General features: G+C 38.9%; 1 protein-coding gene across 2 annotated transcripts in view; it reads left to right on the top strand.

Annotated features, from left to right (window-relative positions):
- The window catches only part of CCDC50 (coiled-coil domain containing 50), a 72,593-nt gene that overhangs the window by 33,742 nt on the left and 20,057 nt on the right, over positions 1 to 18,794 (top strand). Inside the window, exons 5-6 of one of the 2 annotated variants that reach the window (XM_043594582.1) lie at positions 11,122 to 11,239; positions 15,871 to 16,398. In XM_043594582.1, the coding sequence (XP_043450517.1) occupies positions 11,122 to 11,239; positions 15,871 to 16,398 (646 nt within the window). The remainder of the gene's footprint in view (positions 1 to 11,121; positions 11,240 to 15,870; positions 16,399 to 18,794) is intronic. The other variant, XM_043594583.1, reaches the window with a different exon arrangement.

Here is an 18,794-nt window from a genome sequence, read left to right as displayed (position 1 = left end):
ATTTAACTATTTCCTTTATTTTACACTTTTAGCCTTTCTTACAAACAATTCCTTTTCAGCATGTATTGATTCTTTTCTTTCTTTTTTTTTTTTTTCTGAAATTTATTGACAAATTGGTTTCCATACAATACCCAGTGATCATCCCAAAAGGTGCCCTCCTCAATACCCATCACCCACCCTCTCCTCCCTCCCACCCCCCATCAACCCTCAGTTTGTTCTCAGTTTTTAACAGTCTCTTATGCTTTGGCTCTCTCCCATTCTAACCTCTTTTTTGTTTTTTTTCCTTCCCCTCCCCCATGGGTTCCTGTTAAGTTTCTCAGGATCCACATAAGAGTGAAACCATATGGTATCTGTCTTTCTCTGTATGGCTTATTTCACTTAGCATCACACTCTCCAGTTCCATCCACGTTGCTACAAAAGGCCATATTTCATTTTTTCTCATTGCCATGTAATATTCCATTGTGTATATAAACCACAATTTCTTTATCCATTCATCAGTTGATGGACATTTAGGCTCTTTCCATAATTTGGCTATTGTTGAGAGTGCTGCTATGAACATTGGGGTACAAGTGGCCCTATGCATCAGTGCTCCTGTATCCCTTGGATAAATTCCTAGCAGTGCTATTTCTGGGTCATAGGGTAGGTCTATTTTTAATTTTCTGAGGAACCTCCACACTGCTTTCCAGAGCGGCTGCACCAATTTGCATTCCCACCAACAGTGCAAGAGGGTTCCCGTTTCTCCACATCCTCTCCAGCATCTATAGTCTCCTGATTTGTTCATTTTGGCCACTCTGACTGGCGTGAGGTGATACCTGAGTGTGGTTTTGATTTGTATTTCCCTGATAAGGAGCGACGCTGAACATCTTTTCATGTGCCTGTTGGCCATCCGGATGTCTTCTTTAGAGAAGTGTCTATTCATGTTTTCTGCCCATTTCTTCACTGGGTTATTTGTTTTTCGGGTGTGGAGTTTGGTGAGCTCTTTATAGATTTTGGATACTAGCCCTTTGTCCGATATGTCATTTGCGAATATCTTTTCCCATTCCGTTGGTTGCCTTTTAGTTTTGTTGGTTGTTTCCTTTGCTGTGCAGAAGCTTTTTATCTTCATAAGGTCCCAGTAATTCACTTTTGCTTTTAATTCCCTTGCCTTTGGGGATGTGTCGAGGAAGAGATTGCTACGGCTGAGGTCAGAGAGGTCTTTTCCTGCTTTCTCCTCTAAGGTTTTGATGGTTTCCTGTCTCACATTTAGGTCCTTTATCCATTTTGAGTTTATTTTTGTGAATGGTGTGAGAAAGTGGTCTAGTTTCAACCTTCTGCATGTTGCTGTCCAGTTCTCCCAGCACCATTTGTTAAAGAGGCTGTCTTTTTTCCATTGGATGTTCTTTCCTGCTTTGTCAAAGATGAGTTGGCCATACGTTTGTGGGTCTAGTTCTGGGGTTTCTATTCTATTCCATTGGTCTATGTGTCTGTTTTTGTGCCAATACCATGCTGTCTTGATGATGACAGCTTTGTAGTAGAGGCTAAAGTCTGGGATTGTGATGCCTCCTGCTTTGGTCTTCTTCTTCAAAATTCCTTTGGCTATTCGGGGCCTTTTGTGGTTCCATATGAATTTTAGGATTGCTTGTTCTAGTTTCAAGAAGAATGCTGGTGCAATTTTGATTGGGATTGCATTGAATGTGTAGATAGCTTTGGGTTGTATTGACATTTTGACAATATTTATTTTTCCAATCCATGAGCAGGAATGTCTTTCCATTTCTTTAAATCTTCTTCAATTTCCTTCAGAAGCTTTCTATAGTTTTCAGCATACAGATCCTTTACATCTTTGGTTAGATTTATTCCTAGGTATTTTATGCTTCTTGGTGCAATTGTGAATGGGATCAGTTTCTTTATTTGTCTTTCTGTTGCTTCATTGTTAGTGTATAAGAATGCAACTGATTTCTGTACATTGATTTTGTATCCTGCAACTTTGCTGAATTCCTGTATCAGTTCTAGCAGACTTTTGGTGGAGTCTCTCGGATTTTCCATGTATAATATCATGTCATCTGCAAAAAGCGAAAGCTTGACTTCATCTTTGCCAATTTTGATGCCTTTGATTTCCTTTTGTTGTCTGATTGCTGATGCTAGAACTTCCAGCACTATGTTAAACAGCAGCGGTGAGAGTGGGCATCCTTGTCGTGTTCCTGATCTCAGGGAAAAAGCTTTCAGTTTTTCCCCGTTGAGGATGATGTTAGCTGTGGGCTTTTCATAAATGGCTTTTATGATCTTTAAGTATGTTCCTTCTATCCCGACTTTCTCAAGGGTTTTTATTAAGAAAGGGTGCTGGATTTTGTCGAAGGCCTTTTCTGCATCGATTGACAGGATCATATGGTTCTTCTCTCTTTTTTTGTTAATGTGATGTATCACGTTGATTGATTTGCGAATGTTGAACCAGCCCTGCATCCCAGGAATGAATCCCACTTGATCATGGTGAATAATTCTTTTTATATGCCGTTGAATTCGATTTGCTAGTATCTTATTGAGAATTTTTGCATCCATATTCATCAGGGATATTGGCCTGTAGTTCTCTTTTTTTACTGGGTCTCTGTCTGGTTTAGGAATCAAAGTAATACTGGCTTCATAGAATGAGTCTGGAAGTTTTCCTTCCCTTTCTATTTCTTGGAATAGCTTGAGAAGGATAGGTATTATCTCTGCTTTAAACGTCTGGTAGAACACCCCTGGGAAGCCATCTGGTCCTGGACTCTTATTTGTTGGGAGATTTTTGATAACCGATTCAATTTCTTCGCTGGTTATGGGTCTGTTCAAGCTTTCTCTTTCCTCCTGATTGAGTTTTGGAAGAGTGTGGGTGTTCAGGAATTTGTCCATTTCTTCCAGGTTGTCCAATTTGTTGGCATATAATTTTTCATAGTATTCCCTGATAATTGTTTGTATCTCTGAGGGATTGGTTGTAAAATTCCATTTTCATTCATGATTTTATCTATTTGGGTCTTCTCCCTCTTCTTTTTGAGAAGCCTGGCTAGAGGTTTGTCAATTTTGTTTATTTTTTCAAAAAACCAACTCTTGGTTTCGTTGATCTGCTCTACAGTTTTTTTAGTTTCTATATTGTATATTTCTGCTCTGATCTTTATTATTTCTCTTCTTCTGCTGGGCTTAGGCTGCCTTTGCTGTTCTGCTTCTAGTTCCTTTAGGTGTGCTGTTAGATTTTGTATTTGGGATTTTTCTTGTTTCTTTAATTTTTTTTTTTTTCAACATTTATTTATTTTTTGGTACAGAGAGAGACAGAGCATGAACGGGGGAGGGGCAGAGAGAGAGGGAGACACAGAATCGGAAGAAGGTTCCAGGCTCTGAGCCATCAGCCCAGAGCCCGACGTGGGGCTCGAACTCACGGACCGCGAGATCGTGACCTGGCTGAAGTCGGACGCTTAACCGACTGCGCCACCCAGGCGCCCCATGGATTTTTCTTGTTTCTTGAGATAGGCCTGGATTGCAATGTATTTTCCTCTCAGGACTGCCTTTGCTGCGTCCCAAAGCATTTGGATTGTTGTATTTTCATTTTCGTTTGTTTCCATATATTTTTTAATTTCTTCTCTAATTGCCTGGTTGACCCACTCATTCGTTAGTAGGGTGTTCTTTAACCTCCATGCTTTTGGAGGTTTTCCAGACTTTTTTCTGTGGTTGATTTCAAGCTTCATAGCATTGTGGTCTGAAAGTAAGCATGGTATAATTTCAATTCTTGTAAACTTATGAAGGGCTGTTTTGTGACCCAGTATATGATCTATCTTGGAGAATGTTCCATGTGCACTCGAGAAGAAAGTATATTCTGTTGCTTTGGGATGCAGAGTTCCAAATATATCTGTCAAGTCCATCTGATCCAATGTCTCATTCAGGGCCCTTGTTTCTTTATTGACCGTGTGTCTAGATGATCTATCCATTTCTGTAAGTGGTGTATTAAAGTCCCCTGCAATTACCACATTCTTATCAATAAGGTTGCTTATGTTTATGAGTAATTGTTTTATATATTTGGGGGCTCCTGTATTTGGTGCATAGACATTTATAATTGTTAGCTCTTCCTGATGGATAGACCCTGTAACTATTATATAATGTCCTTCTTCATCTCTTGTTACAGCCTTTAATTTAAAGTCTAGTTTGTCTGATATAAGTATGGCTACTCCAGCTTTCTTTTGGCTTCCAGTCGCATGATAAATAGTTCTCCATCCCCTCACTCTCAATCTAAAGGTGTCCTCAGGTCTAAGTCTCTTGTAGACAGCAAATAGATGGGTCTTGTTTTTTTATCCATTCTGATACCCTATGTCTTTTGGTTGGCGCATTTGATCCATTTACATTCAGTGTTATTATAGAAAGATACGGGTTTAGAGTCATTGTGATGTCTGTATGTTTTATGCTTATAGTGATGTCTCTGGGACTTTGTCTCACAGGGTCCCCCTTAGGATCTCTTGTAGGGCTGGTTTAGTGGTGACAAATTCCTTCAGTTTTTGTTTGTTTGGGAAGACCTTTATCTCTCCTTCTATTCTAAATGACAGACTTGCTGGATAAAGGATTCTTGGCTGCATATTTTTTCTGTCTAGCACCCTGAAAATCTCGTGCCAATTCTTTCTGGCCTGCCAAGTTTCAAAAGAGAGATCAGTCACGAGTCTTATAGGTCTCCCTTTATATGTGAGGGCACGTTTACCCCTTGCTGCTTTCAGAATTTTCTCTTTATCCTTGTATTTTGCCAGTTTCACTATGATATGTCTTGCAGAAGGTCGATTCAAGTTACGTCTGAAGGGAGTTCTCTGTGCCTCTTGGATTTCAATGCCTTTTTCCTTCCCCAGTTCAGGGAAGTTCTCAGCTATGATTTCTTCAAGTACCCCTTCAGCACCTTTCCCTCTCTCTTCCTCCTCTGGGATACCAATTATGCGTATATTATTTCTTTTTAGTGTATCACTTAATTCTCTAATTTTCCCCTCATGCTCCTGGATTTTTTTATCTCTCTTTTTCTCAGCTTCCTCTTTTTCCATAACTTTATCTTCTAGTTCACCTATTCTCTCCTCTGCCTCTTCAAGGCGAGCTGTGGTGGTTTCCATTTTGTTATGCATTTCGTTTAAAGCGTTTTTCAGCTCCTTGTGACTGTTCCTTAGTCCCTTGATCTCTGTAGCAAGAGATTCTCTGCTGTCCTGTATACTGTTTTCAAGCCCAGCGATTAATTTTATGACTATTATTCTAAATTCACTTTCTGTTATATTATTTAAGTCCTTTTTGATCAGCTCATTAGCTGTTGTTATTTCCTGGAGATTCTTCTGAGGGGAATTCTTCCGCTTGGTCATTTTGGATAGTCCCTGGCGTGGTGAGCACCTGCAGGGCACTTCCCCTGTGCTGTGGTGTATAACTGGAGTTGGTGGGTGGGGCCGCAGTCAGACCTGATGTCTGCCCCCAGCCCACCGCTGGGGCCACAGTCAGACTGGTGTGTGCCTTCTCTTCCCCTCTCCTAGGGGCGGGATTCACTGTGGGGTGGTGTGGCTCCTCTGGGCTACTTGCACCCTGCCAGGCTTGTGATGCTGGGGATCTGGTGTATTAGCTGGGGTGGGTAGGCAAGGTGCACAGGGGCAGGAGGGGCAGGCTTAGATCGCTTCTCCTTAGGTGATCCACTTCAGGAGGGGCCCGTGGCAGCGGGAGGGAGTCAGATCCGCTGCCGGAGGTTTGGCTCCGCCGAAGCGCAGAGTTGGGTGTTTGCGTGGAGCGAGCAAGTTCCCTGGCAGGAACCAGTTCCCTTTGGGATTTCGGCTGGGGGTTGGGCGGGGGAGATGGCGCTGGGGAGCGCCTTTGTTCCCCACCAAACTGAGCTCTGTTGTCAGGGGGCTCAGCAGCTCTCCCTCCCTTTGTCCTCCATCCTTCCCGCTTTCCGAGCAGAGCTGTTAACTTATGACCTCCCAGACGCTAAGACGCGCTTGTTGTGGGAACACAGTCCGTCAGGCCCCTCCGCTTTTGCAAGCCAGACTCGGGGTTTCTGCTTGGCCAGCGAGCTGCCCCTCCGCCCCGGCTCCCCCCCGCCAGTCCGTGGAGCGCGCACCACCTCGCCGCCCTTCCTACCCTCTTCCGTGGGCCTCTCGTCTGCGTTTGGCTCCTGCGACTCCGTTCTGCTAATCCTCTGGCGGTTTTCTGGGTTATTTAGGCAGGTGTAGATGGAATCTAAGTGATCAGCAGGACGTGCGGTGAGCCCAGCGTCCTCCTAAGCCGCCATCTTGCCGCCTGATTCTTTTCTTCTTTCAAACCAGCTGTGCTGTTCTTGGCCACAGACTGAAGAAAATGATTTAGAGTTTTAATAGGATGGCCATATGATTTATTGTATGTATACTCACATATTCTTCTAGGTTCAAGGGGGGACTATTAATAATTACATAAGCTGGGCCTGCCTTGGGTAAACCAGCACACGGAATCACCCTGTTAAATAGATGGGATGAGGACCATCAGTCAAGCAGCCTGCATATACTGCTGCTCCCACTGAGCCATCCTTGTCCCTCTAAGACTCCTTGTTCAGTGCCAGGTGAGCGGGAGACATCTGCTATGTGTGTATTTAGCTGTTTCTTTAAGAAACAAACCATGATCATGTGATAATCAGAACTGCAAGTAAGCATTAGGATTTGCTTTTTATCCTTCCTGTTATCAACACAGGAACTCTTTCTTCCTGCAGGATGTGTTACTCTGTGTAGTCAAGACTTAGCTTTGGGGATGAAATTGGGAACTGAAAGAAGTGATTATATTTTCTGAACAGGAAAGCTTCTATTTTAAAAAATAACAGAGTAATGAAGTTGGCTTCTTATAAATGCTACTGGTGTCCTGTGATTCCCCCCCCCCCCCGCCATTCAAGAAAAACAGGATAGAAAGAGAAACCAAAGCACTTAATTTAGGCGTGTAGAATCTAAACAGCAATCACAATAAATAGTCTCGTGGTAATACTGTATAAAGTAAGCAGTGTAGTGATTGACTCTGTTCTTCAGATGAAGAAATTAAGACTTGAGGAAGTCAGTGACTGGTCTCCAGCTATAATAAGATGACCGAGAAATATCTGTACAGTTCAGGTTCCCTGACTGACTGCTTCTGACACGGATGTCCTGTGACACAACAGAAAACATGGAGATTTTCAAGTTAGGCTGCTCTGAGTTTGAATCTTAGCTCTTTAATGTCTAGCTGTGGCTTTCAGCATTTTACTTACCCAGGTAGAACCTTAGGTTCCGAAATGGAGAAGTCATGATAATTGCACATACACTAGAGGGCTGTTGTGAGGTTTAATGCCTTTGGTGCATATTAACTTAGCTTCTTACATACTAAGTCAATTTCTTTTCTTTTTGCTTTCTTGCCTAGTGTTTCCCCACCATTCTGCCCCTTATAACAGCTCTGATTTCTATACAGAAAGAGATGTGTGCTAAATTAGAAAGGGGGAAAAATAAACAGGCTCAAGTGTATTCCAGTCTGGTGTGATCTGAGCCAAGAGTTTTCTTGCTTTTACACATCTCCCAGCTACCTTGCCCTCCTCTGTTGTTTGACCTACAGAAATGGTCCCATTCCCCAGTGCTGTCAGAGACTGAATGAGAAGTGCAGCTGTGGAGATTTAGTGAGACTAGCCTTAAAAGCTCCATTCAGACTCTTTGATGTTTCAGCTGATGCTTTAGATCAGAATATGCCTACCGTGTGGAGGTGTTTTCTTATCTGAAGATAGGGCTCTCAGCTGACTGGTATGGTATTAATATTAAATGCACAAAATTTGCATTAGTAAAGTTTGTCATTGAAGAATGTATGATAATACATATTTGTTTATTTTAGTCCACGGTGCCTCACAGAGGACACTGAGATGAGATAATAGTGGGAATTTTTCTGGCCAACTTTTTTTTTTTTTTTTAATTTTTTTTTTCAACGTTTATTTATTTTTAAGACAGAGAGAGACAGAGCATGAACGGGGGAGGGGCAGAGAGAGAGGGAGACACAGAATCGGAAACAGGCTCCAGGCTCTGAGCCATCATCCCAGAGCCTGACGCGGGGCTCGAACTCACGGACCGTGAGATCGTGACCTGGCTGAAGTCGGACGATTAACCGACTGCGCCACCCAGGCGCCCCATTTCTGGTCAACTTTTGAAAAAAACATCATTGCCTGTTACTCGTGAACTGACCTAATTCTTTTTTTTTTTTTTTTTCCCTTCTCTTCTCTCTCTCTGTGCTCTTCTATTTTCTTATGGAGTCTGCTTAGCTAGTATGTTCTTATTGGACAGCAGGGCTGTGGAAAATTCCTCTCTGGATTTTCACCCAAATCTCTTTAAGAGATTTTTGGGGTCAGATCTTTGGTTGTTTCTGACTCCCCAAACAACCAGATATAGAATCCAGGGCCTCTTTCCTATTGGGACAGAGTATTTTTCCTGAACATTGTACATGAAGAGTAGAGTTACACAACTCTGTGTGGGTTAATTAGCATTTCTGACTTTGTTATGGTATAATTTTATTGTGCTTTTTAACAGAGCACAGATGTAAGGAAAGTAGCATTTCCATTCAGGGAGACAGATGTAGAAAAGTTAAACCAACAACAAAAAAAAGTTTACAGAAGGAGAGAGATAGTCTTACCAGCATTGTAGCTTTCCCCTTCCTCCTCTCCCCAGTCCTCTTCCCTCCCTTCCTCTTTCTCTTTCTCTTTTTTCTTTTATTCTTCTGTCCTCCCTCCTCCTTCCCTCCCTCCATTCCTTTCTTCCTTTTTTTTAAAAAAAAACTTGTTTTACATAGTGTGACTATATAGTAGTTGTATTTCTCTCTAAGCCTCTGTTGAAGAAAGGGTTGTAGCCTTTGGGAATACTGGACTGTGTGAGTTTGTAAGTAATTAAAGTGGACTAATTCCATTGGGATCATTTTCTTTAGTCATAGCATAAACATTTGTCAGTGTTATTTAATAAGGCTAAGGAATGTGTGTTTAGTTGGTTTAACTTATTTTTAAATGAAATTCTTAAGCGTGTGTGTATGTGTATGTGTGTGAATATCTATAGGTATATGTGTGTCTCTGAACTTAGGTCCAAATATATGTGAATGTGCAACTATTTTAGGGCAAACCTTTTTTTTTGTTTGTTTTTTTTTTTTGTTTTTTTTTGCTTAAGTAAACATTAGCATGACCATTTTATGAAAAGTCTGTGGCACTAATCCAACAGTTTGAAGCCATTTATAATATGAACTGTTCAGGGATAAACTTAGTAACCAGTTTACATTAAAAATTAATTTAATGTGAAAGTGATTAGAATTTCATGTTCTAAAAAAGTATTTATATAAGTTGGTAATATTTAGAGCATAGCTCAAATAGCAGTACATTTTAGCTACTAAAAAAATTTCCTATGTTTTGGCACTTTAAAAATAAGATTATACATGTATGGCCAGAAAGGGGGAGGGAGTGGAAGGTGCCTGGTTGAGAAAATTCTTCTTTCTTCTTATCTTAGTTATATTGATGTTTTTTGCATCCATAGAACTGGTATGTTGTTTTCTGATCTTATACCCCTCTGGAGATGATACCTCTTGAGAGTTCCCTACTGAATTAGATGTTAATTACTGGTTGATAAAGAAGTGTAGCAATCTAATGGAATGTCTTTCCTTCTTTTTTTTTTTCCTTTCTGATAGTCGTTTGACAGTCACATTTTTAGATTTCCTTGATTTTGTGCTGAAGATTTCCTCATTTTGAAATTTCCTCATTTCCCACCATTGAGGAATAGAAGTGGAAACTTTCAGGGAGAAGTAACCCTGATATAAAATCATATAAATCAAAAAAATAGCATAAGGAATTCAACACAATAGTTTAGTAATTTGTCATGTGCTTGGGGAAGATGTGCTAGGCTCCTTTGGGCCCCATTGCACCTGGTTTGTGATAATGCCTCTCTTAGAGCACTCCCCTTTCAAAGGGTCTTAAATCGTGCTAATGGTTTTGCTTCTAAAACTTAATAGGTAAGGCTTTGAAGATATTGATCATATATCCTGTTTTTCTACAGAGGACTCTAGGAGAATGTTTGGTTCCTTGAAGGCAATCAGTAAATACATGTTTTTATTAAAATTACTTTTTTCTAGCATAGAGATCTTTAACTGTGTTCTGTCTTATGCTCATTGTTTCAAATTTTCAAGAGGTGGGTGAGCTTGAATGACAGAAAAGGGAAAGATGAAATATAATGGTGAATTTTCATTCAAATGTATGTATTTACCAGAAGGTCTTCTAATTATGGAGGGGTTTTTTTTGTTTTTGTTTTTTGTTGTTTTTTTTTTTTTTACACATTAACCCGAAGTAAGCCTACTTGATTAATATGATTAATTAAAAAATAATTGAAAATGACTTCAGAAGGGCTTATGAGTTCTTTTAGGTTTGTTTTCTCAAATTATGTTTTATGAAACAGTAATTCCAAATGCAAAGACTTGTACTAATTCATGTAAGCAGAAATAAGATTTGCCTCTTTTATACTCACATTGACATTTTTACTCTTTTATTGAGGCATTCATGATTTAATTGTATTTTAGTTATTTGCATATACCTTTGCCATCATAGGCTGGGGGGGCAGGGTCAGAATGTTATTCATCACTCAGTAACTGTAAAAACTTGCCTGGCGAAGAAGCAAGGGGGAGATAGGAGGAAGACCATTTTGTCTTTTTCAGTGGTGCTCTAATGCAAAGCTAAATCAGCCAAATAATTTTTTTCAAAGTTTCAAAATTAAATTGTATATACAATTTTAATGTTTTATAGATTACTGCACTCTTTTCCATCCAGGCTTAGTGAATCATCGTCTTGGAAAAAGGGCCCACAAATAAGAATTTTAAAAATTCTGTTGTTTAATCAGCTTTAGGAATACTAGGTTTGTATGTCCCAGATTGAGTTAGGTTTAAATTTCAATTAACCAAGAAGTCTTGCTCTTTCTTGTTCATCTGGATCATGTGCTACTCCACTGAGTATTTGAATAGCATGAGCTTAATGCCATGAAGTCTGGAAAGCTATGGATGGAGTCCATAAGAGATTGGCAGTGGAGTGTCAAACCGTTGACTTTAGGGCCACTGGATGGAGTTTGTTTCATTGTAAAAGGTTTGTTTGTTCTCTGGTAATATTTATTAGCATTCTCTCTTTATTTGCAGGACATAGCTCGCCTTTTGCAAGAAAAGGAGTTACAGGAAGAGAAAAAGCGAAAGAAACACTTTCCAGAGTCCTCTGGATCCAGTGTTTATGGAGATAATTACTACTATGAAAATGGAGGTAACAATGACTACATTATGACTTACTCTGTCCTTAGACTCAACCATAGGACACTCCTTTAAATTTGTCTGTAAAGTGACCTCAGGGTCCATATGGATTTATGGCCAAATTCTATGTGAATCTGAATTCGTCTGTTCTTCAGTTGGATGACCAGAGGCATTTTCATGGCTGTTAAAACAACTGGCATTTTGTAAGATTTGGCATGCATTCTTTCGTGCTGCAGCCACTTAGAGCTTCTACTCTACAGCTTAGAATGCTGTACTGCATTCTAAGCACATAAATTGGGGTGTGGAAAATGGGGGTGAGGCTCTGGGCTTGATCTTTCTCAAGGAAGTCTGGGCACAGTGTCCGAGGCAGCAGAGTGCCATGAATAATGAAGATGGTACACAACACATCAGTTGGGTAACAAAGCTCTTGTGTTTTAAACATAGGCCACTGAGTATGTATGTTGATGACAAAATTAAAATTTAAGATTCCATGTTCATTATTTGTCCTTGCTATTTTGCTTTCTTGCTGTTTGATTACCATAAAGAAAAAAATCCTGAGGGTGAAAAGCCCCTTCAGAATTTCTCTTCTCTAGTGCCTGCTTTTGCAGTGTGGTGCTCGTGCTTTGTGGTGGCAGTTGTGGTGCTGGTGATTCTTTCTCTTACTAGTGTGTTGGGAAATGAGTATTTGCAAGTATTGTCCCATCCTTTTTAAAGATCTGTCAAAGGAAAGACATTTCCTCTAATTCTAGCATCCGTATTGATTGCAGTTCAGCTGGGAGACCACACTTAGGATAACAAGTAAGGAAAACCTAAAGCAGATTCTAGAAAGTAAAGACATTAAGGTCCATGTTACTAAAGTCTCTTGTGAACTAATTATCAATTACTTCTCTGTGATTTCATTGTAAAAGGTAAGTAGGTGTTTGTGTTTGATGAGTGGAATGAAAGGAATGCATATGCAGATGTTAGGATTATTACCGTTGAGTACAATCTTGCCCAGCCACATTGTTCTACATTTGTTACCAGTAGAGCTCAGCTCTGTGGCATAGTTCGTAGGCAGGTTGATTCTCTCTCTATTGCTTGATGTGCTCTCCTTCCATAAGTAAAGTGCTCAGCTCTTTCTTGATAACCATTTTCATTGTGCTTGTTTTTCTAATGAAATCATGTATCACATAATTAAAAAACAAACAAACAGTATTGCCTTATAGTTTTGTGCTGGAAACCAGAATGTGAAGAGTTTATTCTTCATATTCAGTTATAACCTTAGAAATGTGCTCTTGTGGTTTTTATTTGTTTTTATTTTTAATTCTGCTCTGGAATCATGTTCACTGCAAATAAAAGTCACTATTTAAAATAAAACTATTAAAGTCTAGAAAAGCATTAGGATGGCAAGTAATTAAGTATACTAAAGTATTAATTTTAGCCTCCCTCTGTTAAAACTTTACACTAATTTGAATTGGGACTCAAATCTGGTTGTTTTTATCAGAGTGCTATCATTCTTGAGGGCAGGGGACTACCTATGTTAAGAATTCAGTGGTTTTTCAGGAACATTTACTAAAATCATGAAGTCTTGACCTCCTGAGCATATGTATGTGAATATTGGAATTCCTTTTCAGTTGTGTTGTTGAGAGTTTATATGTTGCTGAACATGTGTTATCTTCATTCATTTGCCTTTGAGTTAGACCGAGTTGAGTTCCACAGAAACCCCATCATAATTCGGCTCATATGCTCAAAGTAATTCTTAGGTTCTTTGCAGTTGTCTTTTCCCAACACATAGGGATATTCTTTAATTGTACTTCTCTATCTTTATGTGTACTTTGATTTTTGCCATACTTATATAATAATTATAATAGATCATTATGGAAGTGGTCCTCTTTTCAGCTTTTATTTTGCTTCAGTGTAAATCTTAAAAATGATCACTTATAGATTTTCTACAAATCTGAAATTATCTAAAATATCTGTCAGATTTATATCAACTAAAATGGCATGTCTTATTCATTTGTGAATCCATGTTTTTCTTTCAAAGCCACTGACCTGTATTACAGGCATATTAGTCTCTTTTAAGTCATGGTCTTTGGAGTCATAAGACCTTGGTTCAAGTTTCATTCCTTCCTTAGAGCATTTGTAATGTTGAGAAGTTATCTACTATAATCACATTAAGCCTTTCTCTCATCTGTAAGATGGAGAGTTTAAAAATACATCCTTCACATGGGTGTTGAGAAGATCAAATAATGTAATTTTGGTGAGGACTTAAACTCCAAAGTACTGTTGTTCATACATGTATCAGTGTTATGTGTGTATGACAGTATCTTCCATTTCTAAACAAAAATCATCTTATTTTGAAAGACAAACATGGAAGCACACAAATAAAGTGTGTGTGTATATACATATACATATGTATGTGTATATATAAATGCATATGTGTTGGCTCTAAGGAACTTAGTTATATTTGCCAAATAACTTGGTCACAAGAAAAATACAAGTCCCAGTCCCCACCCCAGTCTTTTTTCTTTCCCAGGTTTGAAGATAACACAAGTGAAGTAGACAATAGATATTTTTTCCTATCAACTCTGTGAAAATATAGTGACAGCTCTGTTCTAACTCTTGAAACACATTCAACTAAAGTAAAACTGATTATCAGTTAACTTTTCAGAAAGGATTAAAACCACCACCAAAAGAACAATCATAGCCTCACATATCCATGTCAAAAACAGAACCCTTGTTTTTTGGGAGCTAGAAGGCAGACTTCATTCATGCAGCCCTTTGTGGGAACATTGGTATTAACACTGAACCATTGTTCCCTGGATATGGTTATCATTTAAGTAGCTAGTCAATTTATATTAATAATTCATAGCAGTAGTCAATTGATTCTCAGTTGTCAAGACACACTTAAAATGATAGTTTGCTAAAATTATAGATACTTTTTTACCATAGAGAGTAATTGTTCTGTTTCAGTTTTGCTTTTATGCAAAAAATAAATTTAATCAAAAATTCTTCAGATGATTTTAGAAGACTGATTTTAATTTGGATATCGTCTTTGAAGCAAATTTCCTTTTTCTTCTGGAAAGCTCAAGAGGAAACAATTTGAAGGTTTTGAGAAGCGTTACAGCGTCAGTGATACATTTAGCACAAATTTCCCCTTTCTCAGTTCCTTTATTAGATTAACAATAACAAAGCTAAGACAACAAAAAATGAAAGAAAAACCCTAAAAACTAAGAAAATGTATAGTCCTTTATTTCTTCTACATCCCATCAAATTGGGGTAGCTGTTTCAGATGCAATTCAAGAAGTGAGTAATTTCAGCAGGGAACAAATCTTAGATAATTTAGTAGTTTTCTTGGAACTAGGGTTTCTTTTCTTCTGTTTTTTTTTTTTTTAAGTTCATTTATTTTGAGAGAGAGAGAAAGTGCACAGAGTGGGGGAGAGAGAGAGAGAGCAAGCCCAAGAGGGAGAGGGGGGAGGCAGGGAGGGAGGGAGGGAGGGAGGGAGGGAGAGAGAGAGAGAGAGAGAGAGAGAGAGAGAGAATATCCCAAGCAGTCTCCGCACTGTCAGTGCAGAGCTCAGTGCAGGGCTCGAACTCACAAACTGTGAGATTGTGACCTGAGCAGAAATCAAGAGTTTGGATGCTTTAATCAACTAAGCCACCCAGGTGCCCGGTGATTTATTTTTATTACAACATGTACTAAGGGTCTTAGACAATGTTAAATATGCCCTGCAAAGTGCATAGTAATTCCCTTCCTTCATTTTCACAATGGGCTTGTGCCCGAATGAGACTGGACAAAAGCACACCTCTATGTGCTGTTACTGAAATTTGTTACTGAAATCCCTGTGTTACATCAGGGATTTGTATATTTAGCACATATTGTCTTTTTATAGAAAGAATTCAATATCATATTTTTGAAGTGAATGTAGGGATGGAAGGGACTCCTTTTCCTGTATTCTATTATGGCATCCATTTTTAATTTTTTCCTCTGTAAAATTTAAGTTAAGTTTGGGAGCAGAATTACCCAAAGATAACAGGGTCATTTACTCACTTAAAATTCTCTACCCCATCTTCTTCCACATTGAACTGCATGGCTGGGAATACTTGTTTTGGCCACCTAAGAAGAGAGAGTAGGGGAATACTAAAAACTGGGTCATTTCTCAGACTCTAATGGAAACTAGCAACATTCTGATAGAGATTTATTATCATTTCCAATAAGAATATTTGAAAGCCTCTTCCTGGAAACCTTAATTATCACAAAGCTTGGTTGTTTTCTGTTTTATGAGACTCCCTCAACCCCTACTTTCCCCCCATAATACTTCCAAATTGGTTTTATAAATAGAATTTAACATTTAATGGCCATGGCTTTTGTTATTGGCAAATATTAAAGTACTGTATTAAGTCTCCATAATCATAATCAAGCTCTTCTTTCAGATTTAAGTTATTTCACATAATTTTAGTCTTTTAAATTTTTGACCGTGTACCCAGAATCCTTCATCTATGCCTGGGCCAATCCAATAAATGCCCATCCCCTCTTTGCAGTTTGTTGAAAAACTAGTCTTCTCCATTTTAAAATATGGGCCCTGTCTTTCCTGTGTGGTGAGTTCATATGCTCATTAAGTTAACCTACATTTCTATTTTTCACATCCCTCCACTTCCACTCAGACCAGCCACAGTCAAGGAGGGCAAGGGAATTGGGTTCTGGAGTCTCAAGGTCTTGTAGACTCCAAAGTGATGGAAACACTGTGAAGCAAAGGAAAGAGAAACCCAAACGTCCAATGGAGAACTTGGAAGAGCTAGAAGATTACTGTTCATCAGGGAAACTTCTGTCATCCTGTAGCTCAAGCAAAGTGAGGGGCAGTCCCCAAATTGACTCTGAGCAGCGTGAAAGGAAGCGGTCTGATCATGAGAGACTTCGGAGACCTCCACTTCCCAAGATCAGTGGTGAGGTGTTTTTGAGTACTGGATTTGATGACTGGGAGGCTAACAGTAGCCATCGAACTCAGAATTGGGAAAAAAAGTCCAGACACCAAGACCGACTTTCACCCAAGTCTTCACAGAAATCGGGGCTTCATTACAAGGAAGCTGTGTATGGGAGGGACCGTGGGCAAGGTGAGCACAGAGAAAGGAAACACAGGCCCAGGACTCCTCCCTTCTCAGAGAGTGAGAAATGGCTCCAACTCCATGACACAGGTAATAAAGGACAGTCATGTTGAAAATCCTGGTACCATGTATATACATACAAGCAAGTGTATTTAATAAGCATCTTCAGCAACGTATTCTTTCTCTGTAGTTTTTGTACTCATGGCTTTGAAATAAATCCTGGAGCCAAATATTATAAAAGGTATATACTTAATACCAAGTATATAGGAAGAAGAAACATATTTGTACATTTCTACTACTACCTTCCAAAAGAAAATTCACCAGTTCCTTACAAAGTTCTTCCAGCCCCAGATTGCAGTGGACGTGCCCATCCCAGACACAGTTCTTCATTTGTCAAGACCATATACCAGAGAATCAGATATCAAATCATAGCTCCTGAATTTCTGGGTATAAGTCAGATCTTGTGACACTGTCTTCGTATTATTTGCCTAACTAGAAAATCAAGGCTGGAATTACTAGCTTCTCTTGGTCTCATCTTTGCCATGTGTAAAGTGAGAGATCAGATAGGCATTCTCTTATAACAGCATATTTCAAATTGTGGGCCTTGGTCTATTTTTGTCAGAATCAGCTGGGCTGCTTCCTAAAGAAGCAGCTTTCTGGATCTCACACGTATTATAATTTCTGTAGTTTCTCCTGGCAGTTTGGACTCATTTTAGACCTGAGGTAATTTTTCTGCACTTAAAGTTTGAAGATCATTTCCTTAAGTTACTTTCTAGGCTCTAACCATCAACGACTCTAATGCTACAGTTGGTGTTCTGAAATGCTGGTATCCGGTAAGTTCTTGGCATTTGTTTAGGAATAAGGTGAATGTCCTGGCATGTCTGAAGTTTACCTCTGAAGTCCTTCATTGACCCAGTAATGGTTCTCTCTCTTCTTATCTGGAAACTACTGTGTGGTGATGTTTTCCTTGTGGTTCTACCACTGTAAGTCATAATTAGACCATAGTCCTCTCCCTGGTTCTATTGTACTCTTATTGAAGTTTTGCAGCAATGCAAGGGTTATTGGAGAGTACCAACGAGGCATCTCTACTTATTTTCTTCCTAACTGTTGCCCAGCCAACCTCTACTTTTGGGTCTGGAAACTGGTTAGGTTGCAGATTCAGGTTGATTTAGTTTGTTTCTCCTATTGTGTTATCTCTTCCTATCATGTTAGTCATTTAAGTTATTAAAAGACTTGGTCATAAAGAAAATGAAAATTCAGTTCAGCAACCATATTAAGTACCTACTGGAAATATTCTCGCCTCAGGCTTTATGTTTGGGGATATATGCTTGGATCTGAGCCTCAGAGGGTTTTAATAAGTCAAGCCAAAAAGATGGAGTGAAAGTAAACAGTCATAAATTAGGTATATTTTGAACAAAGAGCTCTGGAGGAGTAGAGGAGAACTGATATCATCTGTCTATAGTAAGTTATACTATATCCAGATGTAGAAAGACTTGGAGTCCTAATATGGGAGAGAGCTGCCCCCACCTCTGCATTTCTGATTCTGTGATTCTGATCTTTTAAGAGTGCTCTGAGGACCGGTTAATCTTTACGGCTTTTAGTTATTCTTGAGGTTTTCTTAAAAAGGCTTAGGAAGGGTAAAACTAATATGAAATGAAATACTAACTCACAACTGTATTACTGGAATTGCGGGTAAACTCGCCCAAGGACCCAACACAATGGTTTAAAAAAAAAGGTGGCTAGGCAGGTACTCAAATGGCTACAACAGAGCTGCTGGTCTTGATATTCAATGTTAGAAATTCTATCTTCCTAGCTACTGCAGGCATTTGATTTTGTGACCCCACGAATAGAAGGTTACATTAAAATGCAATTACTAAATACTGGTGTCTATTCTTGTTTTTGTAAAAGCATAGTTCTTAATGTTGTTGGCATAGGCCAAAATTTTATTTAACTTATTAAGAAACTAGCAGAGTGACAAAGAGCTAATGAGAGAATTTGAGGGCAGGCTTTTTTATAGTTAGTTGAAAAAGGAATGCAAAATACAATTGTTAAAATTAAATATAAGATTGGTTAACTTTCTAAAGGACAGTAAAACTGTAACATCTTTGAGGGTAACTTCTCTAATGAGCTATTAAATCATAACAGCATATTAATTTTTCTACAGTTTAAAAGCAAACTTTTAACAGTTTTATTCTGTGAGAATTTAAAGGTAAGCTGTATTTGTGTTTGTTGGCGGAGGTCCTTGTGTCCTTAAACTGGAGAATGATGAACAGGAGACAAGGATTAGATTAATAATTGAATGTGAAACTGTTAAGTATGGCTCACCTGATCTTTTGAAAGCTGGTGTTTGGATTCTTGAGGCTACCAAGATGAGAGCAGCCATTCCTTCAATTTCTTTCAACTAACTGCATTTAAAAAATTTTTTAAGGCATCTCTGTTTTCTATAATGAAATGTACAGCCTTACATTGTAGTATCTGAAATTCCT

Source organism: Prionailurus bengalensis, chromosome C2 (genome assembly GCF_016509475.1).
Source record: "Prionailurus bengalensis isolate Pbe53 chromosome C2, Fcat_Pben_1.1_paternal_pri, whole genome shotgun sequence".
Lineage (NCBI taxonomy): Eukaryota > Metazoa > Chordata > Mammalia > Carnivora > Felidae > Prionailurus > Prionailurus bengalensis.
This window is presented reverse-complemented; position numbering and strand designations above follow the sequence as displayed.